At 45.0% G+C, this 15,260-nt stretch overlaps 5 protein-coding genes across 5 annotated transcripts; 2 read left to right on the forward strand and 3 right to left on the reverse strand.

The window, feature by feature from the left end:
• Positions 1 to 2,817: 2,817 nt before the first annotated feature.
• CTRU02_212409 (uncharacterized protein) lies at positions 2,818 to 3,682 on the forward strand (the record flags this gene model as incomplete). The annotated part of the gene is made up of 2 exons (XM_036726961.1): positions 2,818 to 2,965; positions 3,039 to 3,682. 2 exons carry the CDS (start codon positions 2,818 to 2,820, stop codon positions 3,680 to 3,682), a joined length of 792 nt encoding a protein of 263 aa, XP_036581205.1.
• Positions 3,683 to 5,959: 2,277 nt separating this feature from the next.
• Positions 5,960 to 6,679, forward strand: CTRU02_212410 (uncharacterized protein; the record flags this gene model as incomplete). The annotated part of the gene is made up of 1 exon (XM_036726960.1): positions 5,960 to 6,679. One exon carries the CDS (start codon positions 5,960 to 5,962, stop codon positions 6,677 to 6,679), a length of 720 nt encoding a protein of 239 aa, XP_036581204.1.
• Positions 6,680 to 7,273: 594 nt separating this feature from the next.
• CTRU02_212411 (mitochondrial 54S ribosomal protein mL38) lies at positions 7,274 to 8,191 on the reverse strand (the record flags this gene model as incomplete). Its single annotated transcript, XM_036726959.1, has 3 exons — positions 7,274 to 7,486; positions 7,539 to 7,820; positions 7,877 to 8,191. The coding sequence occupies 3 exons, from the start codon at positions 8,189 to 8,191 to the stop codon at positions 7,274 to 7,276; spliced, it is 810 nt and encodes a 269-aa protein (XP_036581203.1).
• A 1,451-nt stretch (positions 8,192 to 9,642) lies between these two features.
• On the reverse strand, positions 9,643 to 10,299 carry CTRU02_212412 (DJ-1/PfpI family protein; the record flags this gene model as incomplete). The annotated part of the gene is made up of 1 exon (XM_070205833.1): positions 9,643 to 10,299. The coding sequence occupies one exon, from the start codon at positions 10,297 to 10,299 to the stop codon at positions 9,643 to 9,645; it is 657 nt and encodes a 218-aa protein (XP_070060646.1).
• A 1,133-nt stretch (positions 10,300 to 11,432) lies between these two features.
• On the reverse strand, positions 11,433 to 12,275 carry CTRU02_212413 (short chain dehydrogenase; the record flags this gene model as incomplete). The annotated part of the gene is made up of 1 exon (XM_036726957.1): positions 11,433 to 12,275. One exon carries the CDS (start codon positions 12,273 to 12,275, stop codon positions 11,433 to 11,435), a length of 843 nt encoding a protein of 280 aa, XP_036581201.1.
• Between the last annotated feature and the right edge of the window lie 2,985 nt (positions 12,276 to 15,260).

A 15,260-nucleotide genomic window follows, 5' to 3' on the forward strand; every position in this document is an offset into this window, starting at 1 on the left:
GTGTCAAGGCCTCGCCAATGACTTGCGAGACTAGACAGACCATGTCGAAAGTTAATCTTGGCAAAGCAGTTTATATGCATTGAGAGTTATGAGAATTTTATGCTATGGTGGTCGTGGCTTGATAAATGTTGCTTTAGTCCTGGGTCAATTGAAAAGACAGTACTTAGAGCGAAGCGGTCTGGTACATGGGCCATGCAATAGGCAATGCTTTGGAGGCTCATGCAGTTGAACGCCTTAGAGAGCACAAGTCAGCTCTTCAAAGACTTCACTGTTTTCATAACGATTTAGTCGGACTTTAAAGTATCATTAGGCTGAGGTTGATTTTGAGAATATTCAGCTGATGACTGTTCTGTCTCTATGGTCCTGCAGACTACCTACCAAGCTTCAATGCCAATCCAGTTTCCGGCAGCCACTTCAAAAGTAGTAGAAGTTAGTTCTCGATAGGGGCAGGGTGCGAGCAGAGCCAATCGAGCCAATAACATAAACTTGAGAAGGTCCAAGTCGGGTTCCCACCACATATCCGTGCTCTTTCTCTTCGTCATGATTCTTGAAAAAGAAACGATTGGACCATCTCCGATTCTGGATATGATCATGTCTATATGAAGTGGAGTGGGAAGTTTCGCCGTGCATATCAGGATGCGTTTTTCAAGTGATCGCAAAATATAGACAAGAGAGTATGATTTTTTTCTGATCAGATCGCCTTTTCCTCCAAACAAAAGGGAAAGAAGAAGGGAAAAAAGAATCTCAGCGCATGAGGTCGCGGCGCGGTGCTTGCAATTTGTAAAATTGGAAGACTTTTCCCGAAGGTCTCTGTTTTATTATGTTTTCTCAAGAAAAAAGCAACAAGAATGACATGTCATGGAAGATGGTAAAGTGTGGAAGCGACATCAAGTGCACCATGAGAGACTGCCTTTTGTTGATAGGACTCCCGAAGTAACGAATCAGAAGCCACAGTTCTCCGCCAATGCGCCTGCCGCAGCTTGGGCCACTGTTTATTTCCACGAGCCAACGCCACGACCGGAAGGCAGAGGCCCAAAAATCCGGGCCTTTCGCAGATTTCAGTCTTGCACTCGAGGAACATTAGAATTATCTTACTAGGACATCACCTCCTTGCCAGCTTGAGCTCGCTCCACATCATTTATGTGTCCCAAACTACTGTAGCTTACTAAGCAATCATAGTGAAAATTGTCTGGAGGAGCATTAGAGATAAAGGTAATTCCGACGACGAGGATTTCCTCTTTCCTCATCGCAGACACTCTCAAAGATGAGGGAAAATGGCATCAGAGATCTTGAGTCTTAGTTTAATAACTAACAATTTGTTCGAACATAACACACTTGCTCTCAGTGCTGTTTTTCGGCAATAAGTATCCTTGCTTATTTAAATGATAAAGGGAATTCGAGACCACAAGGACCACTTCAGTCCAAAAATCGACTCAATAGGAATTCGCAGCAGGTCAAGCGAATGAGAGACCGCGAAGGCAAGGTGTGTCATCAACACGTGGACTTCGACTGCTTTCCTTCTTCGTTTCTGTCAGGAAATATCAGATAGATGCAGGGGCGAACACGTGCGTTCGTGAATGTCAAGCAAGGGTACCCTAGCGGGCGAGACAGTAAGGAACCAATTAGTTGACGTCCCGCGACTCGAGGCTCTATATAATAAGATTAGCACACTGTCACACTATTTGATTGCCGGATTTCGAATCTCTCAATACTACACAACTGCCTGCCGAAGATCAACGCTTAAATTTACGACCTGTTAATATGCGTCAAGGTTATTAAATTACCTCGCTCGGTAGCAAACAAACTTGAACATCCCACCAATAGTTACATACCAATGGGGAAAAACAGTAATGCTCTCCTGCCCATACGAGAATAAGGACAAGGCCGTAGGCTTCGTCTGTCCATCACGTGGGCATCATCAACAGTCCCCATTGGCAGCCTAGACTCAGCCCACCGCCGTTCATAGTTGGTCTCATCACCTTGTCCACTCCTCGTGTTCTTCTTTTTTGGAACCTCCCAATGCCCACCCTGACCCAGATGCGTCCATTTGGGAAAGTCGGGAGAGGCTTGCTGGAGCCCTGTTCAATGCAGCACTTGTCCCTTGCCAGGTTTCTCACCAATTGGAAATCTGCTCGCACTTTCAGGATTCCCCGAACCAAGAGTGTTAGGGACATGTTCTTAGTTCAAAAGCACAATCACAGCAAGCCTGCGCCGACTGAAGGGTTAGCCATGCTCTGACGAATGGCAGTGCTTCAGTGGTCTTTTCCATGGCAGAGAATCCGCACATCGCCAAGCTCATGGGGTCTGGAGCTGTATCGGATTGTGGCCCGTTTCGTAGCCTACATTTCATACAATTCCACATGTTGGGATTAAGCTGCCAAGACCTATCTAGAAACTTTGTTGCAGATCCTCAACTAGGTAGCTTCGATCTAGATGTATCATGCTTAAAACTCAAATGAAGCACTTTGAAAATTTCCCACATTATACCAAGGCGGACGCTAACGCAGATAAGCATTTGGCTATGACTCGTAAGGCTGACCTGTGCAAATTAAAACTAAATGAAACACAATACGAAGGGGAGTACTAATCAATATCCGGGCAGAATATCCATCTAGAGTGGAACAGTAGTTGTGGAACAGTAGTTGATAGTGGTTGGATACCTGAGATGGATGAGAGAATGAAGCAGAATAGCAGTCAGAGATCATTATAAATCTGTAGCAACTCCCGCGAAACGTCGGCTGGTCTTGGCTACCTGTTTGCTATCCTATTCTTTCGCACCCGACTCGCCCCTATCATCTCCATATCCTCCAAGCGAAGATGGTTTCCTTACGCCTCTTCGCCCTTTTGTCGGCGATTTCTGCCGTTATCGCTGCTCCCATCATTGAGAGCGAGGCTGCTGTCAATGTGACCGAGATTGACCGCACCCTCCGCAACGGCGAGGTCCTTGTTGTTGGTGACAACCGAGGTACGTAATACTGTCTGCCTGGATCATTGAACGAGTACCGAAATGAAAAATGACTTTCGCTGACTCTATCCAGCTCAAATTGTTACCGAGGAGGCTTGGAAGCTATTTGTTGAGAGCTCAGGTGCCTCTTTTGGAGCCCCCGAGGTTGACTACGATTTCCTCAAGTCTGGCGATGCTTTTGCAGAGAACATCGTCAACGACACCAGCCTCGACAAGCGGGACTGTAACAGCAACTTCCAGTTTGTTGTCGACAGGACTCAGCGATTCGTCGACTGGGACGTGCAAATGTCCCCCGTTATCATTGGCGCTGGCCGTAACGGCATAGATATTAGGATTTCAAAGTCCTTTAGTATCGAGAACAAGGTTCAGGTTAGCGCTGGTATTGATCTTGGGCTTATCAAGAAAGTGCTGGGCCTTAAGCTGGGCATCAACTACTCCCGTTCCTGGAAGACTGAGGTGGGAACTTTGATCCGCGGCACCATCGACGACGGCTACACCGGTACCGTCATCACCATGCCCTGGACCAACCGTCGGTACGGACGCACCTTCCAGGGCTGTGTTGGCTCTTTGAAGCAAACCGGTACCTTTATGGCCGACTCTCGTGAGGAAGGCTCATACGAGGGAGTCTCTTGGGTCGGTGGTGCTATTACTGCCTGCATTAAGAAGCAAAGAGGAATCCCACTTTCCCGCTGCCACGGCTCCGGCAACTTCCGCTAAGCATGTAGCCCCTCTTTGGACCTTAATACTTTGTATACTATTAATGCTCTTTTGAGTGTTCTTAGCGAATCATAATATTTTTGGGGCTTTCCATCTAGCTGTGCCTGTCCGTGGCCTCAGTCGGCTTCGCGGAAGGTAAGGTAGAGGAAAGAGAGAAGGGATAGAGCAAGGAGAAAGTATGTTATCTTAGTATTGCGAGGAGGTTAGGCCAACAAACCATAGAAGCAAGCCGAAGCTCCGATTATAATAGTATTATTACCAAAATATCTAGAATGCGGTCAGAAGTAGCATGACGGCCGTGGTGAGCAGAAGCGCCTCGTTGTACGTCAGGCAATAGACTGACCGGTTTCGGGCCCTGGGTACCTTTTGCCTCTAGGTGTTGCGACTAGTTTTGTGCAACTAACCAGCACTCACTAGGAGAAGCGGCGACAACAAAACTTTGAGAGGAAAATCGAGCCTTGTAGAAAACTCTTTGCAGGAAAAACTATTCATGTTCATTATGACCAGTCAGCGTGGCAGTCTGGTTCAATTTATTGGTTGTTGAAGCATCGCTTGCTGGTTGCCTTTGGCTCGGAAAATGGAGTCTGTGGGCCGGATTGGTAGTTGGGTCGATGATGACCAGGGAAGGTCTAGTGTTGTATGTTTTTGCCCAATAACTATCGAAAATTGGGGCTTGGAAAGATAGATCATGCAGAGCTTCGCGGCCCGTAGGAGAGCGTACATCTGTAAATATGTGTCATTCACTGCATTAGCCATAATACCCAAATTGGCAATGTCTGGCAGTCTTGCGGAGGACTTCAAAAACCTAGGACCTAGCACAGTAAACGCGTGTTAACAAGATGGGTCGCATCGGAGACAGGATGCTATATTAGCTCATCCAGGTTCGTTTGTTAGCATAAGTTAATGTCAGCTTAAGGCTAAAATGAGAAGGGTATAAACAGCTAACCTCGATAGAAAAGGGACGAACGACGTGTTCAACAACGAGCGCAGAAATGGTATGCTATCACCTCGTGGCAAGATGTGTTTCTCCGGGGCAAAATCGGAGGCTCTAGTGCTCCAATTCGAACTCATCATCGCTCGACGGCCGCAGCCAACATAATAGATCAGCACTTGCTTTACTAATACCAGGAATCTTCTTGGAGATATAAATGGGTGATGGTATAAATATGACGGAGTAAGGTATCTACAAGAGAAACCTCTCACTTCTCTATCATTAGTACCCTCGGTTGTTAGGGTTCGCATTCGTTTTGTTTGGCCATCAGTCATGCGGCCGTGGTCTTACACGTAGCTAACAATACGGTGCTACAGAATTGTTCTGGATACACTGCCCCAAGTGCGGCCTTTTCTCAGGGATGCGTAGAATAATGCCTCAGGCTTAGGCGTTGGCTTCTCAGCAAAAAATGATCTCGGAAACTTTGTCCTTGGCTTCGGCAACTTTCTGTCAATCAGCCATTTCGCCTCAACATGTTGAAAAGCCAGCTCTCGTACAATTCGGGTGTTATGTTGTGATTAACATCACAGCTTCTTTATGCTGGTTTGCATGATGGAGTAAGTGTAGCTTGTTCATGATTACCGTGACTCGAAATAATCACTGGCCGCAAATATCAACAAAATACTAGAATCGTATTTCTTCTCCTTAAGTTTAGAATCTCATAGTAGAAGCACTTGTAGGTTGAATAAATCGTGGGTACAACCCTTCACATACATGGGGGGATGGTAATATATTTGAACCTTTGAGCTTGGATTTTACCTTCCTCTTCGGAGTTGAGCCAATGGGCTTACAAAGTAATAAATGCAGTGCGAGGGCTGGTGCTTCTCCTTTCTGGATCAGATACTGCATTAGTGCCGAAATCATAGGTGTCAATTAATTGAGCGAGAAATATGTATGCCTCATAATGCCGCTCGCTCCACTGTCCCAAAATTCCGCACTGGCTGTGTTCCTCTTGCATGTCAGAGCCGCAGCTACCCGTCACACCAACACTACACAGCATAACTGTACCGGTACTCCTATTGAATGCTGACTGATCTCGCAAGGGATCCTCTCCAGAAAAATAACCAAGTTGATTGGCCTAAAATGATACACGTCATTTCCGGTTTGCTAACCTCAATTCGGGGGTTAGAGAGGCTGCACATGATACTAGAACATCCCATCCCTAAAAAAAAAGAAAAGAAAACACAATCAACACAGCCTAAATAAAAAGTCCCATGGGGTCCAGATCCTGAGGGAAACAGTCAAATCTTATACATTTCCTACAGCCGTCATCACATATTTTCCAAATGACAAGTCCACTTCACTATTCAGTTGACCCGTCAACTAATCCGGCCACCTGGCCTCCCCAAGATGCAGTTGAGAAGCACATTCACGACTGCAAGGTTAACATGCTTTTCGTCAATACCAACGGCACGTCAGATTTTCGCATGCTCCGTACAGGCACCAACAAGCATATCCATCAAATCCTGAATCAGATCAATAGTCATGTAGACCGCGGCCTCTATCAACTATACAGTTTGAACGCATCCGCATACACCTGGGTTGTGACTATTTATACAGAGAAGTCAGAAGAAGAACTATTAGGTTTGGGTGGGCTCCATTGGGACGGCAAGGATGACACCCTGCCTGAGGTCACGCAAGCCAACACGTCAACTTCCGTACTATATTCTGTTGACCTCTCTTCCAACCCCGACCCAGACAGATGGCCTGGCTCAGTGTCGGGTTTCATCGACATCAGCAAGGTGGACGTCCTCTTCGTCAACATCAACGGCGCGACGGATTTCAACATGCTTCGCACAGGAACAAACGAGAGTCTTGATCAGGTCTTGAAGCAGGTGACTCGGCATGTGAATCGCGGTCTCTATCGCATAGTCAATTTGAGCATGACTGAATTCTCATGCGTGGTGGTCTTATTTACAGAGAAGTCACGTTCGGACTTAGTATGGAAGAATGGATTCCCTTGGGATCAGAAGCAGGATGTTCAGCCCGAGGTCACGCTTAATTAGTTTTCTTACTTTTCGATAACTGATCAAGGGTGAACATAACTCTCTGGTTTATATTCTACTTGCCTGTGAGTCTAATCAGAGTTGATTTCTCGCCGGGAGGACGGTTTTGTCATTTTGGTCAATTTTAATTGTGGAGGTGATTACATCGCAGCTAGGAAAGATGCTCCATCTTGAGACCAAAATCGAAATAGCCAATCCTGGAGATTTTGGATCACAAATCACTTGCGCTAGTTGAGCTGCGCAATCTGATTCAACTAACTCAAGTCTACGGAACGCTACTCCCCACAATTCAGGGCCACATGCAACGAAGACGCAAAGTCTTCCCGCAGGATTCAGGGGAGGAAGAGTGTATTTTCAATTTTCTTGAAAACCTAAGGTTGGGGACTGATAACGCAATGACAACTTCTTTTTGGCGTTCATCACAATTACTTTACGCACCACTTATATGAGCCAGTTCTCAAAATCTGAAAAAGCCCGATGTCCTTAAATACAATCAGTTGCATTAAGTGAGTATGTCCGGGATACTGCTTAAATCAACATTTCCTGCAGTCCACTAAGCTTTTAATCCCACTGTGATAGGCTGCTGTTGGTTTGTCACATCCAGATGAACATTGAGGTAAATAGAGTTATGAAGACAACACAAGAGCCGGCGGTTATGATAGACGCAGCACTATGGCCGTTGCCACCGGTGTTACTGTTATTTCCACCACTACTACCACTGCCGCTTCCACTCTGGGCCATACTCAGTATGAAGTACGTGCCACCGATGGGTCGGTCGAGGCCTGCCATCTTTCGAAAAGAGGATAACTATTTAAGGTAAGTAAGTGGTTGTCCGATCAGTGGATGAATACATGCTCACGTTGAAGTTTTTACGGTTCATCTGGTTAATTCCAACCATGTCAAATCCCATCTTGTTCAACCTTTCAGGTTGCACGTATAAAAGATATACGTATCGATGCATGCCACTTCCTGACTTGGGCTCGGGGGGCATGTACTCGTTGAAAGCGGGTGATGAATTTGTCATGATCATAGCAGACGAAAGAACAGCTGACTTTGTCTGCTCAACGGTGAAGTTTCCAGCCAGGTAGTGTCTCATGTTTCGCTCTGTCGGATTTTCTCGTGAAGGAGAATCCGGCCCAATCTGTACCACAATTATCAATATTTGTCTCATAACTGCCGAGGTTCGACATCTCTTACCATGTGGATAATGAATCTCGAATTTCGGGTCAAATTTCGGGCGTTGATAACGTTTTCGACGCTAAACTCGAACGGCATCTTGACCTCCTTCATTTTTAGTTTAGCACCCGGCATCATGAGTACCTTGTCGCCGTCGCTGGCCATGTAGCCAGTATAGAAAGAAACCATAGGATCAAAGGAGCCCATGACCTCTGGCACGATGCCACTCTCCATGAATGCTTGGTGGAATTCGGTGGTCGACATGCTGCGGGGTGGCATCTCGTGGGCAAGCGCCAGCGGGGCGAACAATGCCAATATGTTCAAAACAGCCTTCATGTTGACAAATGATAGAAAAAACCGTCCTGCTGAGAAACTACCTATTATTTTGCAGGGTAACTAGCGTCCAGCGGCTAGTGGTGCATAGAGAACTGAAGACAGAAAACGTAGTGAGAGATCTCCGGCAAATCGGGCGTACTGACAACGTTGGTGCGTGTGTTAGCTCCACAGGATATATATGATATTCATCTGCTGCCCAACCTAAGCTGGCCACATCCCCTCAGCATTACAACATTCTGACCCAGACAATGGACTGGTATCCTTGACTCGGAGTTGCGCCAGGTACTCAAACATGCTCTTGCGATGAGACAAAAACAGTGAGGCTATTAAGCTTCCCGACATGGCTCGAAAGGCCGGACGTGCGCGGGGTACCATACACTTCGCCTGTTCTGAAAGTTTCAGGAGCTCACGCTTCCCCCGCACTTTTATTGGATCAACACATGGATGGGAAGAGATGAAGGGTTTTACTGAGAAAAATATTATCTTTACAATCCTGGCAAAAGCCAAAAAGTGTCGGACAGCGGCTAAGTTTCTTGGAGAATTGCGTTATTCAACATATATGTGGTACTGGGCTTTGAAATATCCGCGAAACATTGCATCACTTCTACCAGCTTTTCAATAACATCTGTGAGTGCATATAATCAGGACTTGCATAAATGGCCCTGGCCGGAATAGATTCGTGCGAAACATTCCTTTGTCTGTATACAGACGAGCGAATAGAAACTAGGACCCTGCCAAGCCTTTGACAAACGTCTCTGGCACTGACATACTTAATGTCATAATTGATCTGATGATACCCGAATGACCTTCGGAGAAAGAATAAACCCAAGCTTTCAGTTTACATCCAGAAAGAACAATATTGTCATTGTTTGCTAAGAGCTCTATTAAAATTTCCTTTTCAGCTAAGAGGCCATCATGCCAACAGAGCCACAAGGGTAAGCTAATGATGAATGGAACGAAAATCAATGGGTGTCTATGGCAGGGCTAGGTGCAAGGTTATGGGGGCAAGCATTTCGGAAGGGTCTGGCTGGCAATTTGGCTCCATTCTTGCCTTAAATACACCCGTGCTCGGGATGTCACATCAACCCGAATGGTATTGTGAGATTAGTCTCATACCAGATCGCGATTCCGAATGAGAGACAAAAGTTAAACTTCCTTGCTATCAATTCTATGAGAGCCTGACTCGGCATATCGGATGCCAAGATCAGAAAGGCGCCGTTTCAAGAGGGCCAGGAAACTAAAGCTAAATATAGAGTTCGTTGATCATTGGCAACTAATGAACCGCGAAGGTCTACCCGAAAAAGAGAGCATGTTGACATTAGCCTTTGCTTGGTTAGTAGCCGACCGGCTTGACACAATCAACAAGGGAACCGCCCTGGTCGGCTCCCGGAACCTGCCAAGGTTTAGTACTCCTTCAAGCGAATTGCGAGACAATACGGTTGAGCTGATGTTCAGATACTTACATTCCAGACGATGGAAAAAGGGTCCCAGTCGGGATCAGTATGAGGGGTGTACTCCATACTATTCATGATGGTTCCTGGTTGCTCCTCACCAAAGACATGCTTGAGAAAGGCGTAGGTCATGTCCATTCCTGTGCAGTGTGTGAGATTTGTGGATAAAGATTCGAAAAACAAGAAGTCACTGGAGAGGATAGACCAACCTGCGGCAACACCCGAGCTGGTCCATATTTTGCCGTCTTGTGTCCACCTTGCAGTTGGGACCCAAGAAACATTGTGCCCATGGGTAATTACCCAATTCCAGGCCCGCTTATTTGAGGTAGCCCGCCGACCTTCGAGGACTCCTGAAGTAGCTAGTTGCGATGCGCCAGTGCAAACACTCAATAGATATTTCAACTCGTCATAACGAGAAGCGATAAAAGCTTCAATCGCGGTATCGTTATCTCGCTCAAGGACCCTGTTTCCGATGCCACCGGGAACGAGGAGGATGTCTAGAGGGGGCGCATTGCTAAAGCTATGTGTCGCAAGAATCTGCGCATCTAGGGTGTCTTGCCGAAATCCCGGGGCTGCGTTGCGTGGTGGGCTTCGAGTTGATACAGGCCCGACCTTGTGAGCAATGATTGATAGTTTTATCTTACGGAGACTGGACATCTGTGGGGGAAATATTAAGCCGAATCCTAAAATTACCGGGACTGCAAGAATGACGTACTCCATGGAAGATATCAAGGGGGCCCCAGATATCAAGAGGCTGATAGCCCGGGAAGACAATCTAACAGAAGCCCATTAGTGAAGGACTGAAATATCAGGATAAACTTACAATTCCTAGCGAGATGGATGGCTCGTCTTCGCTACCCTGAGACGAAACCGATTGGCCATGGGTTTTATCAGCTACAATTGAAGGCGCTAAGGCCAAACAAAGAGAAAAAGAAACGCGGCAAAACTGCCATAGTTCTGACGTGGGTAAGACATGACGGCTCTGTTCTCTTTACTTTTGAACTAATGAAGGGCTATCTGTGTTGGAGTTCGACCAGTTCATCTATGTCGGGTATTTATACTACCATGCTGTGGAGCTTTTGAGAAGATAAAAGCTGAGCGGAATTGCCTGTGGATCTTTCGTAAATCGCTTCGCCCTGCTCCAGATGACGAAACTGCCACAACTACGTCTCGTGGCATAAGGTGCTCCCGTAGCTCGTGTCTGACTGGCCAGGCTACGCTGCTGACTGGAAAAGAACTCACGAATCTCTCAAAAGCTCTCGTGATAGGATCTGTAATGTATAGCAAGTCATTAATTCAGCTTTTATCTTGCCCGAATGGGTAATGTCAGGGTTGCTATAGTGCTTGGCAGATGTCGTGCGAAGATAAACCACTGAGGGGTAATGCTCTCAATTCTGCTCAAACATTTATCCGCGAGCCACTCAGCGAACGGCTAACCTTGAATGACGCAGGGGATTTTGTTTAAATGTGTATACGACAAATCGCAGATGAATCAGACAAGCTATCACAAAAGCCACAGTCAAACAATTAATAAAAACGTAGTACAAAAGGCCATGATGTGGGAGGTGACTTAATTACCAAGTTTGATCTAATTGGTTGTTATTCTAGGACTTAAGCTTCCTTCTGCGGAATGAAAAGGTCAGATTCCACCACCTTGAGAAACGGATTAGGTGCAAAAAGGGATTTCTTCCGCTTTGAGCATGACACTTGCTTCGCATGTTTGTGCCGGGAAAGGAACGAGAATAATAAGAATCGAGCAAACATTTCATCAAACCCACCACCGTGGTTTATCATTCGGACTTTTCCAGCTCCACCTCGGACCCGCGCCATCGGTACGTCGGTGCAGCACCTCCGTCAACTACTACATCCGTTCCGTTGATGTAACTAGCGGCGGGACTAGACAGAAATGCGACCACATTGGCGACATCATCGGGAGTTCCAATACGACCAAGAGGTATATCATCAATGATTCTTTGCAACCAGGCCCCTTCTGCTGACTGCAGGACCTGTCCAATCATAGGAGTCATAATCGCTCCTGGGCTGACAGTATTAATTCGCGCCCCTCGTCGCCCCCACTCCATTGCGGCGTACCGAGCGCGAATAATACAACCCCACTTTGAGAGAGAGTAAGCAGGCCCTGGGTCTCCGTTGAGATCAATCTCAGGGTGGGTGAGGAGTGAAGAGGGCGTGGCGGTTGCAAAGTGGTCGTCCAGAGAAGCACTCGGGGGTTTCAAATGCCCGGCGAGAGAGGCAATGATGGTCATTGAGCCGCCTGGCGCCATGTGGGGGAGAAAGGCATCTATGGCGAGTGCCGCACCAAGGAGATTTGTCTCGTAGATCAGCTTAGCGTCGTTCACAGCGTTGGAAACACCCGCTGTCACAACGACGGTCTGAATTGAGCCTTTGCTAATCGCCGTTTCCAAGAATGAGGCCACGGAATCTTTCGAGGAAATGTCTATTGACTGGACTGTGTAAAAATGACCGGTAGATTGAAGTGAACTCTCCGCTGCCGCGAGATTAGCGGATGAGATGTCGGCGATAACGACATGATGCGAGGACCCGAGGCGATGGGCAATGGCTAGGCCCATACTGCCAGCGCCTATTATTGCTAGCACGGGCTGGGGCTGCGACATGTCTGATGGTTTGAGGGATGTGAGCTTTTGGGTGCGAGATGTGGATGTTTGTGAGTTTGCAACTGAACGAGGCAAACTGAATCAGTTTATATCTGAGCGAAAAGCAAAATATCTCTGATTTTGGCGATGGGCATTATCCCTTGGCATGTGGCGCTCGAGGTAAGCAGAGTAAGCGCCAAGATGCCAGCGTCAAACCGTTTCTGGATAACGTCCCACACCCACTTCTGGGCACCCCCCACATTTGGGCACCCCATTTACACCAAAAACGCCGTTTTTCGAAATTCTATATTAAACTAACTACTATACTTACTAAGAAAAGAAAATATATAAACTATGTTAAGTATAATTATAGCCATCTAATTTTTTATAAAGGTTTAAATATAATAATAGTTATAATATAGAAGTTTAAAACTAAAAGCTTTAAAATGTTAGTAGATACTAGTAACTTACTAGTATTCCTTAACATTAGAAAAATATATTTTCGCTCATATATACTTATTTAAAAAATCTAGGAAATTAATATTTATACTTATTAAAAGTATATAATTATATCTAAAAGAGATTTAAAAGTATTACTTTAGTAAATATAGTATAATTAAGGGTTAAAATTCTATAATAGAAACTTTTCTTAAGGGAAATTTTAAAATATTATTCTAAGCTTAAAGAATTTTTTACTAAGTATAAGAATATATAAATCTACTATATCTTACTTAAAAATTCTAATCATATTAGTTAAATATCTCTACCTATTTTATATATTAAGATATAGGCTAGGTAAATTAGTATTATAAATGTTAAACCTTGAATTTATAATACTTATTATCAATAATACTAGTATATAGCTACTTAAGTATTATAATTAAGTCTTAATCTATTTAACATATATTTATTCTCTTTAATAAGTAAAGTATTTAGTTTAATATAGAATTTCGAAAAACGGCGTTTTTGGTGTAAATGGGGTGCCCAAATGTGGGGGGTGCCCAGAAGTGGGTGTGGGACGTTACTGTAAGATGGATTGCCTTCCTCAAACCCTTGATCAACTAGTCAGCCGTATTAGTTCGTAACCAATACTTCTATTAACCCTTATGAGCTTAGCACTTATTAGCAAAGCCTTACTGCCACCAAATCTAGTCATAGAAACTAGCAATGCTATAGTTACATAGCTAAACTCATATACCATCGAGGGTGAGTTGGCAACAGGTACAAACTGGCTCATTTTAAAGTGCATATTTCTCCGAATACTAATCACACAATACTCATTGTTTGACAAGATCATACTGCCAGTATATGATTAGCTAGCGAAACGCATGCTATTAATCTGTTGCCAACTAATCCTCGATGAGATAAGTAATTCTCAATCGGAGTTTTATGCAGAGAGCATGTTCAAGTGGCATACTCAGCGAAGTAGATTTAGCTAGAAGTGTGGCTCGGTAGTTACGCTTTCAGCTTTCCAAAATACGAGGCTGGAGAAGAAGGAGGTCTGATGCAACTGGAGATTTTCATATTGATTTTCATTAAATAATTAGTCAGTCGATAAGTTTGGTAAGAAAGTTTTGCCTACGTTATTCAATGGAGGGATAGAAAGTCTGAGCCTTATAGGCTTGTTCCCAGTGTGCGGGTCTTTCATTTGACCCCAAATGAAACAAACAGAAAATGGACTAAGGAACCCCAACACATGTGTTATACTGGGTAACGAAGCATTAACATTAAAAAAATGCTACTGTAACAAAATAGCCCCTCCGCCCGCCCCCCCCCTTCCCTTTTGGGCCTCCTGACCAGGGGACTAGGATGAAGTGAATAGGGGGATATCACTATCAAGACTCAAAAGTAATGGTAATACAAAGCTGTATGTATCATTCAAACGCTAATGTTACCAGAACGTGAATAACCCTTCATCACCATCTTTTTCCTCTAGTGACACGAGTGTTAGTTGAATACTGCGGAACTTGTGATCAAAAAACCCTTTGCATTACCTTCGTAACCATAACATAAGTGTTGGAATAGCCGGAACTCCGGGTTGAAGTGGATTTGTCGTCGGCAGTCCTGCTGGCACCCAGGCTTCCCACGTAACGAGCAGACCGACTAATAGCTATAAGACTAACAGACACTTCCTCAAGTACTTCTACTAAAACCTATCCCATAGACATCAGAGACACATGACAAGAACCAGTTTTCCCCTTCCATTTATCTTATTGTTGGTATTACAGGATACCCGTAAAGTGGGATGTCTATAAAGGGTAAAGCATTTCTTGTCTTCTGTCTGTTTTCTGGGGGAGGAGCTCTGATAGAAATGCTGGTTTAAATGGTTGCGGAACTTATACCCGTCTGGCTGCTTGCCATGTAGGCAGAGAATGATTTGCAGTTTAGGGAAGGCGGAACTACTTCAACCTGAGGATTTGGCTGTTCCAAAAATAAGATATTTTGCGCAGTTCCGGATATGGCCACAGCCACAAGATTCACTTAGGTAAAACAAAAACGATAAGGGGCTCTATTGACTACGAAATCTTGCTTGACAATAGCTTTCGTTCCCGTTAGAGTTGCTAATAATTATCCTTACAGAATATTTCATTACCTATGCGCGGCCTATAGAATGGATTGCTATCTTCGTTTTAGGCTGATCGTCTAGTTTCGTTTCATATCTCATACATTTGTGACGGACCCGCTGGACACGAAGCTGCTAGTCCGCAAGGTGCGTTGTTTCTTTTTGAATCTACGGCCCTAGAGGTACTCTATGTATACCCAGGCGGCTGACAGAGAAATTTCCAGCACAGCCTGTGTCAGGCTGTTTCTTCGTGACTCATATCATCTAACCCACAGAAGTCCCATCCTCACAACACTTAAAACTTACCAGAGAAAGCAGTCCTATCTTTGCGCGCTAGGAAAGGTGTGTTTAGGCTACCGAAATAAAAGGCACGGAGGACGTGAATACATAGATTAGCATTGTCATACACGAGTTTGAGTATCGTCCATTCAGAAAAGTCATTT

The sequence above is a fragment of the Colletotrichum truncatum genome (genome assembly GCF_014235925.2).
Source record: "Colletotrichum truncatum strain CMES1059 chromosome Unknown Contig_0008, whole genome shotgun sequence".
NCBI classification, from domain to species: domain Eukaryota; kingdom Fungi; phylum Ascomycota; class Sordariomycetes; order Glomerellales; family Glomerellaceae; genus Colletotrichum; species Colletotrichum truncatum.